Source organism: Leptosomus discolor, chromosome 7, assembly GCF_034619465.1.
Source record: "Leptosomus discolor isolate bLepDis1 chromosome 7, bLepDis1.hap2, whole genome shotgun sequence".
Classification (NCBI taxonomy): Eukaryota; Metazoa; Chordata; class Aves; order Leptosomiformes; family Leptosomidae; genus Leptosomus; species Leptosomus discolor.
This window is the reverse complement of record NC_141397.1, coordinates 65875057-65895164: the sequence shown is the minus strand read 5'-3', so window position 1 is coordinate 65895164 and position 20108 is coordinate 65875057. Positions and strand designations below refer to the sequence as shown.

Sequence of the window (20108 nt, the reverse complement as noted above, 5' to 3'; positions counted from 1 at the left end):
GTGGTGCCCACATGGGTGCTCTCTGTCAGATTCCCCAGCGTCGGGTGCAGTGGGAGAAAACAGGGAGAAATTTTGCCTGTGCTGCGGTGGGGAAGGCAGCTGTAAGCTGCCTGCGGCGTGGGACACTGCTCGGGGAGCAGGAGACCTTCCCTCTCCCAGGAGGAGCATCCTTGCTGCCGCTGGGTGCGAAGCAGCCCAGGAGCAGGCTGCCGGCGGGAGGGGGTCGAGCCCTGCAGCCCCCGGCGGGAGGGGGGCCCGGCTGGGCCCCCGCAGGGTTCCTCCTCGCGGTGCCGGCAGCGACGCGCTCTCCCGCGGGCAGGTCTCCAGAGGCCTGGGCAGGAGTGGGCTGCGGTGGGAAACCTTTTGCGGGGGTTTATTGCGTGCGGGATGTGGCTCTGCCAGGTTTCGCTCTGTGTAAATGTGCCGTCACCGAGATTTGGGTTGTGATTTCTTCAGCGTGTGTTTATGTGCCTGCGCAAGCCAGGCAGACGTGCTCGGGTAGAAATTCTGCAGCTGATGTACGATAGAGAACTGATGGGAAACCCTGTTTTTATCGTGATTTTGTATCATTTACATGGTGGTAGACAGGAAAAAACAACCACCACGAAAACCCACTTGCAAACGGTTAATTTTCTTTCGGCTTATCTTCAGTTGTGAGAGAAGCATTCAGAATCAACGTCAGGCAGGCACAGCAATGAGCAGATGGTACAAATTAGTCCTGGGGGAGCTTTCCTCTCTTTCTGTGCGGGGCTCTCGCAGTCAGTTTTGGTATCGAGGTGTGTCTCTGAGGAGCAATCTCTGAGTGGGGTCTTTGCCATCCTTTAATCATGTAGCCAAGACGTTATTTTCACGTACAAACTAGCAATTTCAGTATTTTCTCTTGCTGCTTTTCGTGACTTTCATTAACAGATCAAAATTTTTCTATCCCGTTGTAATGTCTGCATTGTAAATGGAAAATAGGAGTGATCTTGCCCCAGAGTGGTTATGAATTCTGAGCAGAAATAGCTATTTCTGAAGAAAAAGCCGATTCATACATGTGAGCGTATGATTCAAGTGTGTGAGCATGACACCTTTTCTGTGCAAGTGTGTGTGTGTGTGTGATGTCTCTCGTCAGCCTGCGATGCAGGCTTGTTCTTCCCAGGGGTGCCGTGCCTTTGCCAGAGGTTCCAGGTTCAGCTGAATAACTTCTTTCTCCAAAGAATAAACAGACCAAACCCAGCTTCTTGTTCCTGCAGCGCCACGGAGGGAGTCCTGAGTAGGTCAGGAGGATGCCCTGCTGCTGGGAACTGGGTCACTGTCGAAAGGGAACCTTGTTTAGCTCTGGGTTACCTGTAACTTCCACTGCAAGAATTTTAGGGAAGTTCTCCAGGTGGTAGGTTGACAAGGCACGAGCTGGTACTTAGTGCAACTGCAACACTTCTGGGTGTCTGAGGAGCTGGTGAGGTTTGTCTGAGGCATCATGTGCTGGGAAAGGTGCGAAGGAATTAACTTAGCCTGGTGCAGGAAAAAAATTGTCCCCATCCCTTTCCCTCCCAGTTCATATAGCAAAGTAAAGAGCAAGGTTTGGGAAGTGGAGCAGGAGCTTGCTTTCATAATGGCGTTACCTGAGACTTGTCACACACGGGGGGGCAGATTGCAGTAGGGCCGGGGGTCACAGGAGCATTTTCTGGCTGCTGAAGCTATTGGAGGAAGACTTTTTCAAAGCGAACCAAAAGCGAGAAATTTAGTGTCACCTTTGAAAAAGTGTGTTGGTCGGCATCCTTCCCCCGGGTGCCTGTGTGAGGATTTTTGTTGTTCTAATACCAGTTATCTGGTGGGGTGAGGAAACAATTTTACAATGTAAATAACTTCAAAGCTTGCAAAGTAATTAAAAAATTATACAAACATATATTGTGAAGTGTTTTCATCTCTGTATGCCAGTGTGTTACCACAGCTGCAGTTCTTTAGATTCGCGTAGGCACATACCAGGCCATGCCATGTAAGGAGCTAAATGTTTTTGCCATAAATGACAAAAAAATCTCTCACAAAGCAACGGATTCCCTTCCCCAACAAGCTGTTTCCCTTGCTTGGAGGGAAGAGCCTGTGGAGTCTCAGCTTGTCAAGTGTCAGGGAGCTCTGAAAGAACTGTATAAATAATCTTTTATGTATTTTCTTTAAAAAACACAACCAAAGAGCCACTTTCTCCGGTAGTCCCTGAGGGCTGGTTTGGGCTGAGGGCCCCCCAGCCCTTGCAGTGAGACCAGCGTCCAGGCTCCCCTGGGTGTCAGGTGCTGGCTGCTTCGTGGGTTTGGGCAGGGCCTGTTCTTCAGGCAAGCGGCAGATAAATGGAGGTAAATACACTCCACGAAGGTGTGTTTAAACTCGGCAGGGTTGCTGGTCCTGTAGTGGAAATGTCATCCTGTGTGACGGGAGAATACTGTTGCTGTAGGTCGGTGGTCTTGGACCAAGAGAAGTTACCCACAGCCTTGGAGAAGGTTCAAAGACCGTATGTTTAAAAATCTTTCCCCCTGAGAGATTACTTGTTAGGACTAACATGAAACACAGTGGCAGAAAGGTGAAGCACATGTTATTTCTGTTTTCTGCTCCTATACTTTCTTTCTTAAGTGAAATGAAAGCATTTGGCTTCCAGAGCCACTGCCTGAAAGCTTTCGTGGATACTTTGTGCTGCGTGTTTTCCCTGTACGACAACAAAACCAATAAATAAATAAAAAAACCCTTCACTGAAAAATACAGTTAAAAAAGAGATGATATATAGAAGGTTGGTGGCTTTCAGCTGTTACCTGTGTCCAGAGAGAAATGCTTTGTCATCGTGCCAAAAGCATGGGAAAACCAACAAATCATTCTTTCTGGGTGTAGATGTACCGCGGAGTTTCTGGACAGCTGTATGTGTGTGTTGTCAGATGGCTCCTGGTGTGTTCTTACCTCCTGCTGCAACAACAGCAAGGGAGTGACTAAAATCTCAGTAGTTTGGTATGAACATTCGTGGTGTACACCGTGTTCTTTCAGAAAAGTCCTGAGGAATATAGTACAGGGTAGCTGTGGTTTATAGAAGGATCCTCTTTAAACCCTTCCTGATATGGAGCATCACGTTTTATAGAGATATTCTGACATTTGGTGCCCAAGGGTGACAAATAGTCATGTTTAATTCTTAGTTTTGTAGAATGTTTCCCTTAAGAAAACCTATATATACATATGGGGGGTTTTTAAATTATTTATTTTACCAAGGGTTTTTCAGGCTCTGTGAAGATCTTTGAGGATTTGATGTGTATGATTTCCTTTTTTGTTTTCCTTATCTGTTTGCCCTCAGTTGTTGCTGGAATAGAGCCCTCCTTAAGCTGCACGTTGCCTTCAGCCCTTCGCTTTGTGAGCTGGTAAATACAGGCAAGCACTTCCCTTCGGGGTCTCAGTCCCCTTTTGTGGGCTGGCGAGGCCAAGTCAGAGAGGCTCGTGCTGAACTTCCTCATGTTGCCCCTGAGGGGTCTGCTCCAGCCCGGGTGGAGCGGTCGGCTGCTCCCAGCCCCTTCAGGCTGGTTTGTGGATCGTCCCGTGTGTCGCGCCTGGCTTCGTGAGAAGCACCACCAAGTCAGTTTGATTATTGGGTCTGTTGGAGAATCCTCTCGGAGAACCGTGCCCTGGAGCTCCAGAATGTGGTGTTCCAGTCACTCCTCTCTCTTCTTTCGAGATCCAGCTAGGTTGTGCCACGCCACAATGCAATGACGCCATCAGCTGAAATAGCAGGTAGTAAATGTACTGGCAACATGCAATAGTGTTTTTGTACAGAGAAACACCACTTGGTATTTTGTGCTGAAACCCTTTTTTCTGTTTTATTGCTGTTCTCATCTGTTCAGTTTCCTTGAGACATTTGCGTTCTTGAATAACTTTCTGAAACATGCATTATTTTACAGACCTGAACCTACACTGTGTTTATACTTTCCTGAAGGGATCTTCTGGATTTTGAAATTTCAACCTCAGATGAAGTTTTCAGCTTGAGATGCAGTTTTTGATACAGCTTTTCTTTAAAGGGGAGGCAGAGGAAAAAATAAATAATGGGATCAAGGCACACATTTGCAGCAGACAGTGCAAGAGTAAACTCCTTTGCATAGAACAGGTTTTTTTTTGACTGGCAGTTGAATTGTGAGCTGGTTTGGCTTAGGGTGTACGGTATTCTGCAGAGGTGATAGGGTACAAAGCAAACTACAAATACAAACATGATACTGAATATGTTACGGCTGGTTTTTCTCTTGGTCATATCTGAGTTCCTTCTGAATTTTTTATAAGAGCTGTATATTTTTTTTGATATAGAAGTGTAAAAAATGATTAGCAGAAGAAAAACAACCCAGAAAATCCCTGTGCAAATATAACTGGACGCCTTGTGCCACTGTCTGCCAAGCTCACTTTTAAGACCTATACATTTCCTGGAGTAATTTTCTTCGGTGATTTCAGTAGTTAAAATCGTATTTGGAAGTGATATAAGCATTAACAGTAACCATATGATTATAGAGACCACCTTACTGTAGTGAACCGTGTGAACAACAGAGGTGAATAAAGGCTTTACAATTTTGTAGTATCTGTCAAAACCTATGAGGCCAAAAAATGTTATCCCAATGTACATGTTGGTATAAAAAACGACAGCGGAGTATCTGCACACGAACGTGTTGAGCTGTGGAGGCGCAATTTCTGAATCAGCAAGAATTTTGAAAGGAAATGTCAAGCTCATTAGGAGATCGGCGACAACGATGTTTTTGAGATAGACGATAAAGCTCTTTTTGCTGGAAACATACAGAAAGATCCACGCTGCCACGCCGTTCAGCAAGAGCCCTACTGTGAAAATTAAACAGTAGAGCAGGGGAATGACTGTCTTGGTTATCACTGTGCTGTGACTGCAGTTGCTTCCCGAGGAGTTTGTGCTGGAGTTGGACATCTTACAGTGTCTTTGTTCCTAGGACAGAGAAAGATTATCTCAGTAAGATAAAACGGTGCTGTGCTTTCCATGAATTAGTGCAAGGTTTGTACTCTCACTTCAGAGTGAGCTCGGCATACTTCTCAGACATCGCCACGTTATCATTTCCAGCAGGGATGCATAGTTAGTGTTTTCCAAGTGGTGCCATCTCACTGCTTGATGATTTTCAGAGGCATACTGCTGTTTTGAACAGAGAATCCATTTGCTTTTCTGTTTGACTTTAATCCATTGTCTTCAAGCCTGTGCTGCCCCTTTCCTGGGTGTATAAACCTGCGAACTAGGAGGGGGACTGAGCTGTGGTGGTTCTGTGACTCTAAATTCATCTCATTAACCCTTAAGGACCAGTATGTATTTTTAGCACTGGTTTACCAGGAAGCACGTGAGGGATATGAGTATTCCTTGCACAAGTGTTCTGTTTTGTATACAGGCATAGAAAACACTCCTGCGTTAGTCAGGGGTGGAAATACCGAGCGTATGCCAGTATTTTCTAACGTTCTCTTGAAAGAAAGCCTCACGGGCAGCTAGCGCAGTTTGCTTTAAACTTTTACTTTTAGTAGCACGACATACAGGGGTGCGTCCGTGTGTTAGCAGAATGTAGAAGCTAGAGCTGTCCTCTCAAGACATGCAGATTTAAATTTGAGAGGATCTCCCAGAAGAAACCGTATCTGCTGTCTGCTTTTGACAGAATGTTTACAGGGGTGGATTGTTCTCTGTGGGGAGGACAGACCAGATATAGATACAATGCTCCTGTATTTGGCAAATGAAAACCTAGGCAACTGGAAAACACATGCCATGGAGCTGGGAAAAAACCCCACCTCGTCTTATAGAAAAAACTGTGCTTATTGCCACAGTTCAGAGTCGGTATCCGATGCCTCGGTGTAGCAGATTGGAACCTGAATGCAACCTTGCAATAACTAGAAATGGAAATTTTTCTTTTAAATAGGTAAAATTGTTTCCTTTGGTGTATTGTTTTCTGTATCTCGTTTGCAGACACCAAAGGCTGACCAGCTTAGGTGCTGTTCTGGAGCTTGCGTGGATAAGTGGAGCAATGGGGCAGGTTTACCCGTGTTCACAGCCAAAGCCTGCAGTTAATCTCTCCCTGGTGGTTCTCCCACGCGAGGACCTGCCATCCTATCTTCATGTTTAAGCTCTAGCCATCGAGGCATTTGTTCTTGTTTGTTCGGTTGGGTTTTTAAAGGAAAAAAGATGGTATGGAGAGTGAGTGTTATAACTGCCGTGCGAATAGGTGTGTTAGGATTAGGAGGTGATAATGGGTAAGGGTTGGGGTGATATTGCTAAAACTAGAGGGATCTCCCTTTTCCCTCTCTATCCTTCAACCATCCACTCGCAACTGGAAAGCACCAATAACAACTGGCATTTGAGATGGGAACACGCTGCATTTGAAAACTGTTCTATTCCCACTGCCAAAGCCCAGGCTAGACGCTGGCTTGCCCTTACCTTTCTTGATTTGACTGCTGTGGTTTTTGTTAAGGGTCTAGAGTGCCTTCCGTTCCCAGGCACGGGGCCTCTTCTCTTGCTGGGAGACCTGTGTGAGAGACAGGAAAATACACCGGTTAAGAGTGGTGTGTCGTAACATGGGACAGTGTAACTGCAGTGCCGGGGGTTCCCACAGCGCAGTGCTGACGATCAGTGCTGCAGGCGGACTCAGGGCTTGCAGCAGGACTGCGGGTTGGTAGGGACAGTCACAGAGCCGTCATGCCCAACCTAGAGCCCGTCACTGCAGGGGTAAGACTGGAGGCTTTGTGTGTCCCCCTGCATGAACACGCCATTTGTGTTCATGATCAGTTTTAGCTGCTCTTTTGTCACCGGCTGTTTCTGAAAGGACTGGTCTCTAAGCTTAAAGATTCTTTTTTTTCCCCTTTTCCCCAGTTCTTAAAACATTGCCTTTTTTTAAATTTTTTTTGCTGCTCCATAGCTGCTGCTGTTTGGCCTGTGTTGGAGGGGGTGTGTTGGCACCCAGCCATTTGTGATTTGTATGTGAGAGCAGCCTTTCATACTTGAGCAGCATTTTGTGTTCAAATGCTTGGTCCAGCCTGAAGTGTATTTATTCTATGTAAATAATGCCAACCAGTTGTGCAAAAGCAGCAAACTCGATTCACCAAATGAACAAGATTGATTTGGTAAAATATATAAAAATTTTGAGCTTTCTCAGTTTGCAAATCATGTTGTCTTGGCAAAATACGCAAAAGGAAAGTTGTGTAAACCATTAAAAATGCTTAGTTCCTTCTGTATTCGATCTCTCATGCTGTCATTTGTGACCCTTCCAATTTCATTAAGGCACTTTCTTCTGTAACTTGGCTCTGAGATTTCAAAGTTCATGGCTGCTTTACTGAACATAAGAATAATATTTACAAGTTGGGTTTTTTTTTACATAGTGAACATAGTGAAAGTTCTGTAGTACTGAGTGCACATTTTAGCTGTTTATGGAAATTAATGCAGCTGCTTGATAAATAAATATGCAATGCAATTACTGGGTCAGGAATTGTTGACAGTGGTCACTGTCCCCAGAAATCTTTTTTGAACTGCAAGATGGGGTTTATCAGGGAAGATGACCATGCCAAATGTTATCTCTGATGTTACAAGAGATCTAGAGAAAGAGCAAGCGCGGTACACAAAACACAGCAATTGCGAATTGTGCCGAGTTGTGCTAAAGGAACGATCCATAAGATCTTCTTTCTGGTGTGGTAGGAGTGTCGGTAGTGGTCTGAACTTGCAGCCCCGGCCACGCTGATGTAACCCAGCTGGAAAGCAGCCCTCGGTCTGGACGTGTGTCCCTGGCCACCGCGGTGTGGCTGCCTGCCCCGCTCTCCAGCGCTCCTGCCCCATTTTCTGGAGCTCCTGCCCCGCTCTCCAGCGCTCCTGCCCCATTTTCTGGAGCTCCTGCCCCGCTCTCCAGCGCTCCTGCCCCATTTTCTGGAGCTCCTGCCCCGCTCTCCAGCGCTCCTGCCCCATTTTCTGGAGCTCCTGCCCCGCTCTCCAGCGCTCCTGCCCCATTTTCTGGAGCTCCTGCCCCGCTCTCCAGCGCTCCTGCCCCATTTTCTGGAGCTCCTGCCCCGCTCTCCAGCGCTCCTGCCCCATTTTCTGGAGCTCCTGCCCCGCTCTCCAGCGCTCCTGCCCCATTTTCTGGAGCTCCTGCCCCGCTCTCCAGCGCTCCTGCCCCATTTTCTGGAGCTCCTCTCTGCATGGAGCGTGCAGGCGGCCGCTGGCTGGACAGCATCAGGGCAGGCTGCTGTGGGTCTCCTCAGGGGGCCTGAAAGGGTGGGTGTGCTCCCTTGTGTGCCGGACGCCGGAGCAGCGGAGGGACGTGGAAGCAGGGCCTGCTAGCTGTGGCTTGCAGGCGGTGGCATCCTGTCTCTCCGTCCTCCGGGTTGCTCTCCGACGGCGCTCAGCTGGACGTTCGGGGGTCAGAGCTGGCAGGGGCTGTCCGAGGGAAAGCCCTCTCCTCTGGTCTCCTGGGCAGGTCTCAGGCCATGCGTGCTCAGGGCTGCTCCCTCCCTTTCTGGATCTCGGCAGAGCCGCCTGACCTGGCAGCTGGTGGGGCAGGTGCCAGGGTGGAGATGTCCGGGGTCCTGGTTGAGATTGCTGGTCTCATCTGGAAGGCATTTTTTGTGGTGACTGCGGAGGTAAGTTGGTACGTTTGACTTCTTGCAATTTTGCCAAAGGACTAAGATGTTGTTGTTTTTTTTTCCTGTTCTTACAATAACATTTGTCATAAGGCAATGTCTGGGTTTTAATACTTAAGAGAATAAAAGTATTCAAAATAAAGGGCTGAAATAGTACATAGTGTAAAATGGCATATTGGACAGTCGTTCTTGTTTGTCATAGATGCATAGAACGTAGTGGAGGAAAATGGGATGAGTAGTCGAATTAGAAAAAACAGAGTAGCATTCCTGTCAGGTGGCATCGTACGCGGTGGTGCTCGGTGCAGGCTTCCTCTGGCGTGGCTCGGGGGATTGGTAAGTGTGGCAGTGACTTCCAGAGGGTCTTGGTTCCTTGCTGCTGTGCCTTCCAGCTCTTGCTTTCAAGACTCCTTATGTCTGGCGTGAGAAGGCAGAGGACTGCGTGAGCCGTGTTTCCACTGAGGCTGCCCCTCGGGGTGCTGGTGGGAGCAGTGTACCTTGTGCAGGTGGCTGAGAGAGGCCACATGTCCCGTGAAGGTCGCTGCTGCTCGTCCCCATGCGTGGCAGAGGCTCCTGCTGACCCGGGCGAGCCTTGGTGATGCTGTGGGTATGCCCTGTCCGCAGCTACGGTCAGCAAGGGGAGGAATAGAAGTGTAAACAGCTCTTTACATCTTAACAGTACTTCTCATTTTTGAGCCAAAAAGGCAAAATTCAGGCTACTCTAGTGAGGAGGTAGCAGTTGGTGATGGAGGGAGGTATTTTTTCATGCTATGCTATTTTGTTTACAAACTCCTGACTTCTCCAATGTGCGATGAATCAAACAAAAAGGCTGGACTCAGGACCTCATCCAGCGCGGAACGCCATCCTTTGGGGCTTTCTTACGGTCGTGTGCTGGTCCTGATGGTGCTCTCGGGCCTTGGGAACCGCCTGCCTTGTGCACTGTCCCTTTCCTCCTGTGTGCATCACGTCCCCAGGCCCTACGCAGCCTCCCCACCTGCACCGCTAATGCCTGTGCAGGGACCGCAGCCCCTCCGGTGACCTGGTGGGCAGGGACCCCCGTCGCCTGGCAGGGCAGCAGCACCCCCACCGCCGTGGCATCCGCCTGCAGCCCTCTGCTTTGCGCTGGGCAGCAGCAGGTCCTAGCCTGGGCTGCCTCTTCTTCCTCATCTCTTAACTGAAGGGAGCAGTTGGCTTGCTCAGTTTGGAAGAAGCTGGCTATATCATCTAATCTTTGAAATGGTAATTTAACAAAAACCATGGAATAAAGCTGTGACACCTTTTGTGACGTCTCTTTGTGGGGACTGTATTTGCCCCGCCTGCCTGCGTTCTTTTGGTTGGTTATGTAATTCTTGTGTCTGTGTCAGGATTTGAACTTCTTTGTATAACACAGCCAGTAGTCATAAATCCTTCTGAATTAATGATTGTATCTGTGTTCCTCGTTCCTTGTGTTTGCAAAAGCAATTCCCAGGCTTCTAAGATCAGTGCGTTAGTGCCAGCGACTGGGCTGCGGGGAGTCCCGTCAACACCTTCCAGAAGTGTGCAGTGTTGCAGCAGAAAGTCTTGGCTTTTTTACGGCTGTGAATGAATTCTCATTTCCAGTTGGATACAAAACATCTGTTTCTGAAACTGATGCACATCTGAGTGCTGAGCTTTTGCTCTCCTTGCTCCCCTCCTTCCTTCCTCTCCTCCCCTTCTGCTCACCCTTTAAGAAAAGAAAATAATAGTGCAGGCTGACATTTTCAGGCAACCCGGCGATGAGGAAAATAGACGTTTTTGTCCCCGGGTTAGACCAAAGCAAGGCAGCGCCCAGCCCCGCGCTGGCAGCAGGCAGGGAGCGGGTGCACGGGTGAGCTGGGGGCTGCGGGGAGGTGCCGAGTCCGGCGCCCCGCGCCTTCCACTGCGCTGGCCAAGGGTGGCCCGGGCATGTCGCTTCTGCCGGGAGCACAGCCAGAGCTGAGGTGCCAGGCTTGCTGCGGTTAACTGGGCGGGAGAAAGGTGCCCCCTCAAACGGCACCGGTTAGTGCAGCTGGCGTTGGGCATCGACAGCGTTCTGTAACGGATCGTCCTGAGCACAGCTGTTAGGGGTGATAGGGTCATATGTGGGGTTTTCTTGGCCTGTACGGTTGATTTCTGGTGTTCTGAAGGACAAAGGGAGTGAGGAGAGCCCGCAGGTACAGAGAGCAGCTGTAGATAAGGTTGTGTATTTCTTGTTAAAACAACCGGCAGGGCAAGCCCCTTCGGTTGCAGCGGGAGGACACCTCAAGGGTAGAGTTTTATTTCAGTCTTGCAAAACCCGCCAGTAGTCGTTTCATTTCTTCTTACTGTCCAGGACTCCCTATGCTACTTCTGAAACCTGAAATTGGACAGCCTAATTTTCCTGATAAGTTAAATATTTCATTCTATTTTTATTTCTGATTTTTAGACAAGGGTCTAAATGGTTCTAAACCCACAACCTTTTAGCATTAAAAGGTTAGAGCCTATGAGGTATCTGTGCAAATCCTGACATTCACGCTGAAATCTGGACAATGCTTTGAGCTGTTTGCAGGTAGGGTCATTTTCAGATCCAACCCAAATATTCAATTTTTTTTTTAGTTAAGCCTGAAAAAAACCCACCGAGATCCTTCCTGTCTCCCATCAATTACAGTATCTGAATTAGGGAGTGGAGGATGTAAGAGGAATAGTTAGGACCAGGGTGTTAGGAATGGTCAGTTTAAGATTTGATATTAGAGGATTAAACAGACCAGCCTTTGGAAGCAACTGTCTTATCAAATTAGAATTATTTGAGTGTGTCAATAAAACTTTTTAGTGATTAGCTGTTTTATTGTCCTAAAACTGGGTATTTAAAAGTAGTAAGGTGTAGCTCAAATGAAGACATTGTTCTCCTTAATATTCTATTTTAATACGAACATTTGTAATAGTAATATTTGATTTTTAATTCTGTTTTCTGATGTTTTAAACTATGAGTTTTGTGTAGTTATGTTTCCTCAGTCATAAATTAAAACAAAAGTAGTTGCTTAAGAAAAATACCTGTTGCTACAATGCACACTACAGAGCGATCCTTACCTGCAGCTCAGCAGTCTTTGGTGGTGTAGCTCGGACTGTTCCCTGCCTCAGCCTCACGGGTGTGGGTTTGTCTGCCTTGGTTTTCTGTATTTATTTACGGTGACGACTGCTCCTTTGTGTTCCAAGTCATTTGTTTGTGGTTTGCAGAACGCGTGGATGATTTCCTGTTCACCTCACTTGCCAATTGAAAAAACCCTCAAACTGTCCTGGTAGTTATTTAAAAAGTAAAGAGAATGTTTGGGAGCGTTGTACCGTACAGAAGCATGTAATGGACAGGCAGGGTCTTTCACCTGGGAAGACTCCTAAAACCGCCAGCGTGTGCCCCTTCAGTCAGGAGACGGATTTACAGACTGAGCCTTTCACCGCCGCCCTGGGATCCAAACCGCCCCGACCCCGGTGTGAGCGCCGCAGGAGCTGGTACTTACTGGCGGGAGCGCGGTCCGTGCCTGCTCTGCTCGGCCCATCGCCGGCTCCGTCGCACCGGGCAGGCTTCGGCTCTCCGAGCGCCGGGCGGTGTTACCTGCGGCAGCAGCGGGTCGGAGCGGGACGTGTCTCCGAGGCAGAAGGCTGAAGAGCTGGCGAGCCGTGCCTTGCCGCTGGGCCCGATGCGGGCGGGAGCTGGCGTGCTGCAGAGGGCCAGAGCTATTTTTGTGCTTCCACGTGCTTCCACGGAGATCAGCGCTGAGCTGCTTTCACGGCAGGCGCGTCTGTGCAGCTGGCAGAGCAGTGAGCGGTCTGAAGCGACGGGCTGGTGTTTTCTTTTCCTAAGCGGTTCCCAGGCCTGGCTGCGACCTTTGCTGTGAGGCTCCCTACCCTGATAGCTGCGGCTCTTCTTAGCAGGAGCATTCGGGGCTGGAGCCCACGGGCTTATGTTGTAGTTGCTCAGGGCATGCTCAAAGGCGGAGAGATGTGTTCTCGGGATAAGTGGTGAATCTTTGGTGTATGCCTTTTTCCTTTTTTTCCTTTCTTTTCACCTTAATCACGAGTCTGTCTTCCTCCCTTCCTGTTCTTCTTGTACGTTTACTGGGAGGCTTTGAAATCTAGCACAAAATTAGTGGAAATGTATGATAATGGAAGAGCTAATATCTTTTCTATGAATCTGGACAAGTAGTATATTTTGAGAGAGATCTGAGGTTTGGGGAGAGAAACTGAGGTTTATATTTATATATTATTTATTTTTTTATTCAAAAAAAAGTGAAATATGTAAGTTGTGGATGTTAGCATTAATACACATTTACTATGTGACTTGAGCACTGCTTTGTAGTGCAAAACCCAAAGCCTCCGTTAAATCAAATTTCCTCATGGACTTCCCTTCTGTGAGTGTTTATCACCATACAAGAAGGGGCCCAAAGGCCTGGACAAAGGAATGTACATTCTGCGAACGCATTGCTGCCGCGTACACATCCTCTACTCAGAGCCAGTGCCTGTTGACCTGAGCCTGTGGGTCTTCCTTCCCCCCCATTCCATTGAACCTTTCTCAGTGCAATAAGGGGCTGTCCTCAGAGACAAAGGTGTCTGTGTTATGGCGAGTACTCTTGCCCCTCTCATTTCTGAGACTCCCAGATCAAAGCCGTAGTGGTCAATTATTCATTACCTTTGGGTGATGAGTTTGGACGGTCATTTCGTTGACAGTTTTTATACGTGCCTTACGTTCTGTTCCCGCAGCAGTGTGAGCATTCAGCCTTTCTGGGAATCTGCATCTGAGCTCTTTGGGTCTGGTAGGCAGAAGCTGTGGCATGAAAGTTTAAGTTACTTCCTTGGGTGGCAGAGGCAGAGGAGTGCTCTGGTCCTGTCTCAGCTGCCTGGCACCGGGCTCCTTCCTCTTTCGGCACTCTCCTCCAGCTGCGGCAGCTCCTGCGGGGATCCTGCTGATGGCAGCCTGCTTTCCTGGCACCGCTCCCCTGGGCCCCCCTGCACTGGTGGGCTGTAGCTTGGGGATTCACGTGCCATGGACTTGGTGCGTCACGCCTCAATGCCGACAGTCAGGCTTCAGTTTCAAGCAAATTGAAGAAACTCCATCCGCCCCAAAGAGTCGTAGCTCTTCATGTGCCTCAGGAGAGGAGAGGGTTAAATTTGTAACTTAAGAAGAAGCTCTGTTGAGTGCCAGAAGTTGCAGGTTTTAACACTCCTTGTGATGGCCTCACGCCCAGTGTCCTGGGAAGGCCTGGAGGAGCACTTGCATGTGCCTTTACCCTTCTCCCCCTACCCTGCACCCACTCACGAGCGTGACCCTTTCAGCACACCCACCCAGTGTGACCTGCCCCGCTTCGTTCCCGGTGCCAGCCGCTCCCTGCGTGTGTGTGCACACATCCAGCGTCCTCTTCTGCCTGTGCTCCGCTCGGGCCCTTTCCCCTCTCTCCTGGGGGAGGCTCGATGGAGGCCATCCTCCTCCTCTGCTCCGGTGCCTGGCACCGCAGGCACAGGCCGGGAGCAGTGGGGAGGAGCCATGTTGCTTTGATCGCTTTGCCGGACTGGGGGGTTTCACTGGGGGTGGCAGGGGGCTCTTGAGCTGCTGTTGTGGGATGTGTTCCCTTATGAGGCTCAACGCCGTGGTGAGGGTTTTGGGCAGGGCAGGGGGGCTCAGAGAAGCCTGTTCCTTCTCCTGCTCGCCATGGGGTTTTATTTTAACTGAAGCGTGTTTTGGAAAAAGACGGATTCTATTTCTGTACTCATTCTTGTTCCGAATGTGGAAATCGGCTAGAGAGGAATCGTGCCTGTGAGCTGGGAGCCCGGTTTCACACTGTGAGACACGGGTTGGTGGCAGCACAAGGTATTTCTGCTTTGCAGCTGGGCTGCAGTCCCGTGGCAGCGGACCTGGGCTTGTGCAGGCGTGGAGGTGGCCCAGGCTCTCGGCTGTGCCACGGGAACGCGGTGCCACTGTCTCCTCCAGAGAGTCCACTGCCAGAAGCCGGGGTCGGGGGCTGCCCATGTCAGCGCATCTCCTGACGGCTCCAAGCCACAAAGCCTGTTCCCTGGGAAGCCCCGCTGGAGCCAGCTGCGCTGCAGAGCGAGGAGGCTTGTCCAAGGGCAAGCTGCCCCTTTTGCCTCTCCTCTGGCAGACCTTCTGCACCGGGGGAGGATCAAGCAGGACGATGCACGAGGCTTTTCGGGTGCTCCCCAGAAGGCACCCAGTCAGCCAAACTTTGCATCTCTTTCCATCCACCCTGTTGTTGTTTATTGAAGCAAGGACAAGAGGAATGGGTCAGATAAGGCTTTAAAAACCTCTGGCCCTTTGAGACGGCGTTTGTAATTAATTCTAAAAAAAACCCTTTCTTTGCAGAAACAGCAGCAGAATCCTCAGTATCCCTTTTGGGACCAAGGTCAGCTGTCAGAGTGTGACCCATAATAAACTTTTTCCAATAGCTTCCTTATCCAAGCCTAAGATTAAAATAAGCAATATTTCATTTGTGTCCAGATGAAATCCTTGCAGAAGAGGAAGAAAAGCGCAATCTGCCAAGACAAGTGAGTTTGAGAGAGAAACGTAAAATAAAAGATAAGAGAAACTTCTTGGTAAAGCAAAATTGTTCACCAACCTCAATTAAATCTCTTCCTCCCAAGGGCAGTTCTCACTTTATGTGCAGCATCCAAGATTTGTGTTGAAGGAGGCCATCATTCAAAGACCTAAGAAAAGGGAAAATTTGAGCAGTGAGAAAGTAGCTTAAACACTGAAAAGTTATTCCAGTTGTTTCAAGCGATTGAGTATTTAGCAAAGAGCTGAATAACCTTTTTTGCTGATTCATCAGAAAATCAGGACTTGAGCCTCAGCCGACAACGGGCTAATACGGCAAACTTGTCATGAAGGACTGGGCTCTGGTAGAGTAAAATGCCACACAGCAAAACTAAGATTCTTGTTTGAAGCCCTAGCACCTCAAAGCAAACTGGCAGTGAAGTCCAGAGAACAGCCCAGGCTGGTAGCCAGCCTCTCCAGGTTTCTTTCAGCTTTAATTACTGATGCAGAATAGGTTGCTTTTTTCTGCTTTCTTCTCCACACCCTCTGCCTGGCTGTTTCCAGAGGCACCAGCACACAGGCTGCTTTCCCCAGTCTCCTGTGAACTGCAGTAACAAGCTTTTACCCCCTGATCCTGCTTGAAACGGAGCTGAGGAGGTGGTTACAAAGCAGACCGAAGAAACATCGGGATTTCCAAGGGAGACTGAGTCTATTATCGCAGCAGACCTGTTGCAAAGGGGTCAAAGGTGTTACGCTGCGGCAGCTCCTGCTGCAGGGGCCTTCTGTTCATGGGCAAAGTGGGGAGAAAGCCCTGTTTTGTATGTTGTTTCTAGCCCCAGATTTTTTTTCCAGTTTCCCTAAAGTGGCCCAAAACCACCTATGTGCTTTCTGTCGGCAGCAGAGGTGACTGTGCATTGTGGTGGACCTGAAGGTAGCGATGTGGCGTGGAAGTGGGACTCCTGCCAGAAGAATTGCGTGGTTTTCTGGAGGTGGCTCTTACACCTGAGCACGTCCGGGGCTTGTTAATGTTACCTGTGTTTGTGCGAGAGCAGAAGGGTCTTTGCCACGTCTGCGTTACCGGTGTCGGAGCGTCGCAGGCGTACTGCGGGCGTGCTGGGCTCACGGCAGGACGTGTAGGTACGCGGGGCCGTGCTCTGCCCCTGGGGACAGAAAGCTTGAGCTAGAGGTACCTCTTCTCTGCAGTGCAGAGCAGTGTCTCCCTTCTGTTTTTCTGAAGTGTGATGTTCCTTCTTAGTCTGCTTAACTGATTGACAGTCCAGTCGCAGGCTCCGTCTCTGAACGACTCGGTGGTACGTTGTTTCTAGATCTATCCAGTAGGCCTCTCCTAGCTAACTGGGGTGGATGTGAGCACGGGCAAGTGATCTGGAGTGCTTCGCTGCCCTTGCGGTACCCCTGCCTCGGGGGAGGCAGGGCTCAGACCCGGCCGTCCCGTCCTGCACAGCTGAGCTCCCTGGTTCTGCAGAGCAGGAGCTGCCCTTTCCCTCTGCCTGGTCCCGTCCTGGAGTTGCTTTTCTGCATGGTTTCATTGCTGTGGTTAGAGGGGGACATGCCTCATGCTTACATCTTCATCTGAGTATGAAAGAGATCATCTCGGTCTTCTCTGGGATGCCATCGGTGAATAAGCAGTCCTCAAGGTAATAACCAAGTGACGATTAGGAAACCCACATTTCAGTTCTGTGCATAGTCGTGTGTTGTCTTTCCTTTTCAATGGAAACAGCTACGGAAACTTTCAGTCATGGGATTCTGTTGTCCTTTCGTTATAAATAAGAACAGTAAACTTCCTCCCTGGTTTGCCTGCAGATTTCCTTTTTTAGAGTCGTAAAATCCACGGACCCAGACTCTGTGCTCAGCAGCGTCTGAATTGGAAAGTCTGTGAAGTTAGCTGTTGGTGCTCAGAGCAGTTGTGCATTATGTATCTTGCGCCATCAGGGGATTTGCCCGTTAGGTTTACGCTTTAATTTTCTTTACTAACCAGTGGTTTCCTGGAAATGTCACATCTGGCAGTCAGCAGCGCAGTGCCATCTTCCCTGCCCTCTGCCCTGACGTGCTGGTTAACTGATCCCGTAAGCCTCTGCGCCTGCCCAGAAGTGAAATGGCCAGTGGTGGGGGGGTCTTACCCTTCCGAGAAAGGTGGTTCTTCATGGAGAACCTGATTTTCGCACGTGGCAAACTGTAAATGGGAACTGCTTAAAGGGTTTGCCAACTCCGTGGGTACCAAAGCAGTAAGTCTTACGCAGCTGTCCTCTCTGGTTATGAACGTTGTCATCTGTCACGAGGTGTGCGCTTCTCAGTGGGACAGGACTTGTGGTTCAGCTACTGTTGGCTCTTAATGAAAGCACGTGGACGGAGTGTGACCATACTCCTTACCGGAGCCGGGGCAGGCAGAGCTGAAGCAGAGAGCTGGAGCTGATCTGCAGTGTGAGGCAAATTGTGGGACGGTTTTGATTGTGTGCTTGTGGCGTGTTTGGACTTTGATTGTGTGTTTATTGTTCCCTATTTGAAGGGCTCGATTTGAATTAAGAGTCTGACTTGGAAAGTTCCAGCTTACTTAAAAGGGGTTCTCAGTGCTTTCTAATGCTCAGTTCCATTCCTGGGGTCTCGTATCGGACCAGGAGTTGCTCTCGCACAGCCTAGAAATGGGGCTTTGACGTTGTAAAGTAGATATATCGCTTTATATATATTAGTTGGGATCACAGTTGTTTGCATATCCTTTCCCATCCCTCCCCCTGCTGCTGCACCCCTGCCCCACCGCCCCCAACGCCAACAAAAAAAGCCAGAGAATGCTTTGAAACAGAAAAGTGAAGCATCTTGTTCTCGTCAAGCCAGATAACATTAAGAGAAAGCTGTCTTGTGTAACGTGCATATGGCAGGGCTGGCTGTTACTTCTCAGCCGAGTGTAAAGAGACATCGACCAACACGTGCGTTGCAAAGTGTCCTAAATTGCTGCCTGTCCCGGCTTTCAGCTTTGCGTGATGGAGTTCTGGAGTCAGCGCTTCTGGGGCTGGTATTGGGTGAGCGAGTGTTTAACAAGCTGTGGTTTTGTACTGACTTCATTTCTCTGAAGAAAACAATTCTAGCACCGTGTTTATGACTACTGTAGAATATTATGTAAATAATTTGTAGTGAGTAACTCAGAACAGCACGTGTCCACGTTTAGCCTGTACCCGGGGCTGAGCAATAACATCGCTCTATCGCTGACCCCCCTCCAGCCAGGGAGGGGAATCGGGAAGAGGAGAGCAGACCCGGGGGTGGAAGCAAAAACAATTTAATGAAACAGCACTGGTACCACCAAAGGTGTACGGAGCTGTACTCAGCCCAGTGAATAGCCAGCCGTCACAACCGACGGGAGAGCAGCCCTCGGGAGCAGGGAGGAGCCAGAGGAACCCCAGCAGGAAGCCCACAGCAGCTCCCCCTCCTCAGCAAACCTTCCCCCTCCGTGCTGACCGTGACATTACGGGACAGGCTGCACCCGTAGCTCGCTCGGGGCAGCTGCCCTGGCCGGCTGGCCCTGCCAACGGCCTGCCGGGCACGGCTGGGCTGGGGCTCTGTCCCAGCCACGCCAGGACACTGTGTAAGCAGATTGATGCTGCAGTTGATTTCCACTGTTGCGCTAGCGGGGCCCAGGTTTGCTCCAGGAAGGGTGATTGCCTTTTTAGTGGCGCAGGGGAGACCAGAGCCCAGTACCCCAAGGAACGTCACACCTGCTCTCCGCACGGGCAGGCTTCGTGTTAATGCCTGGTTGCTGAGCCTAGTCCCGTGACTTTTCAGAGCAATGCCCGCTGACACTTCAGGAGGTGTTTTTAGAACAGTTTTTGCTTGGCTCTGCTTACGTAATGTAATTGCATCCCCAGAATGAGAGTATGGCAAAGCAGTTAAATGCAGCCTGCCTTTGAACAGAATTCTTCTAGAGGGGAAATGTCTTCAGGTTGAAGTCAGAAGCTGACCTTCGGTTTTTGCAAAGCCAAGGGTGATGTTCTGGGCTTTGCAAAATACTTCTGGGGAGTTGAACCCAAAATATTTTAAAATAAATTGAGTGGGACCTTCGGATGCGCGGTGTGACCCTGCTGCTCAGGCTTGCAGTTCAGTGCTGTAGCTCACTAACTTTATTGCCCAGGAGGAAGACACAGAACAGACTGCGTAAGCCCCTGTGAACGAGCCAGTGCTGGTACGTATACCTTAAAAATGGCTCGTGATGGAAATAGGTACCGAGACTTCCGCTGAGGGCAGAATTTTAATTTAAAGCAATACATAGCGCAGAGATAAGCCCAAGTTGAGAGAATGCTCTTTCCTGTTTAGCTGATTCCAGGGAAGGACATACCTGTGTGCTGGGAGCAGCTGCTTCTCTACGGCGGGTGGGGCTGGAGGGCTGTGCCAGCAGTGCTCCTCGGTGCTGCTCCCCTGCGGAGAAGCTGCTGCGAGCTGTGGCTGCCGCAGAGGTTTTGGGCAAGAGAGGCAGAACACCGCTCGCCAGGGGACCAGAAGCGAAGTGTCACTTGTCTTCCTCTCCGAAGATCACGAGTAGCCCATGCATATTGGGAAAGGAAGTACATTCTAAGCAGGCAAAGTCATCTCGAACATGAGTTAAAGTCCAAAAATGTGTGGGTGCTCTGTGGTTTTTCCCTGATGAGTTGTGCAGGTCTCATGATGCAGTGGACAGTTCAAGCTGCATAGCCATTGGTACGAAATGATTTTTAAAATGGTGATATGCTGAAAGGTAACAGAATCCAAGGGCGAGCAGCTTTGGGGATGACTTTTTCTTGCTTTACGTTTTGAAATTATGTCGTCATAGGATTGCCTAAGGCATGGCTGTACTCTTTGGTTTGAAATGTCATTCTTGGTTAAAACTTGTTTAGAATTGTTAAACTAGAACTAAGTACATCAGTCACAGTGCTGCCTCCAGTAAAAGATGGAAGCGTGCAGCTCCCCATGAGTATGTGAAGTCCCAAAAGAAGGAGAAATGCAGTGTTTTCAAGTG

The 20108-nt window shown here is 49.4% G+C and overlaps 2 protein-coding genes across 3 annotated transcripts in view; one reads left to right on the top strand and one right to left on the bottom strand.

The window, feature by feature from the left end:
* MED12L (mediator complex subunit 12L) overlaps nt 1-20108 on the top strand; it is a 143969-nt gene that overhangs the window by 40779 nt on the left and 83082 nt on the right. The window lies entirely within an intron of this gene.
* Nucleotides 3914-4921, bottom strand: P2RY14 (purinergic receptor P2Y14). Its single transcript, XM_009954652.2, has one exon. The coding sequence runs from the start codon at nt 4919-4921 to the stop codon at nt 3914-3916; it is 1008 nt and encodes a 335-aa protein (XP_009952954.2).

What these genes read in the sequence shown, in the direction of transcription:
- P2RY14 (XM_009954652.2), bottom strand. Translation starts at nt 4,921, where the DNA reads ATGTCCAACTCCAGCACAAACTCCTCGGGAAGCAACTGCAGTCACAGC.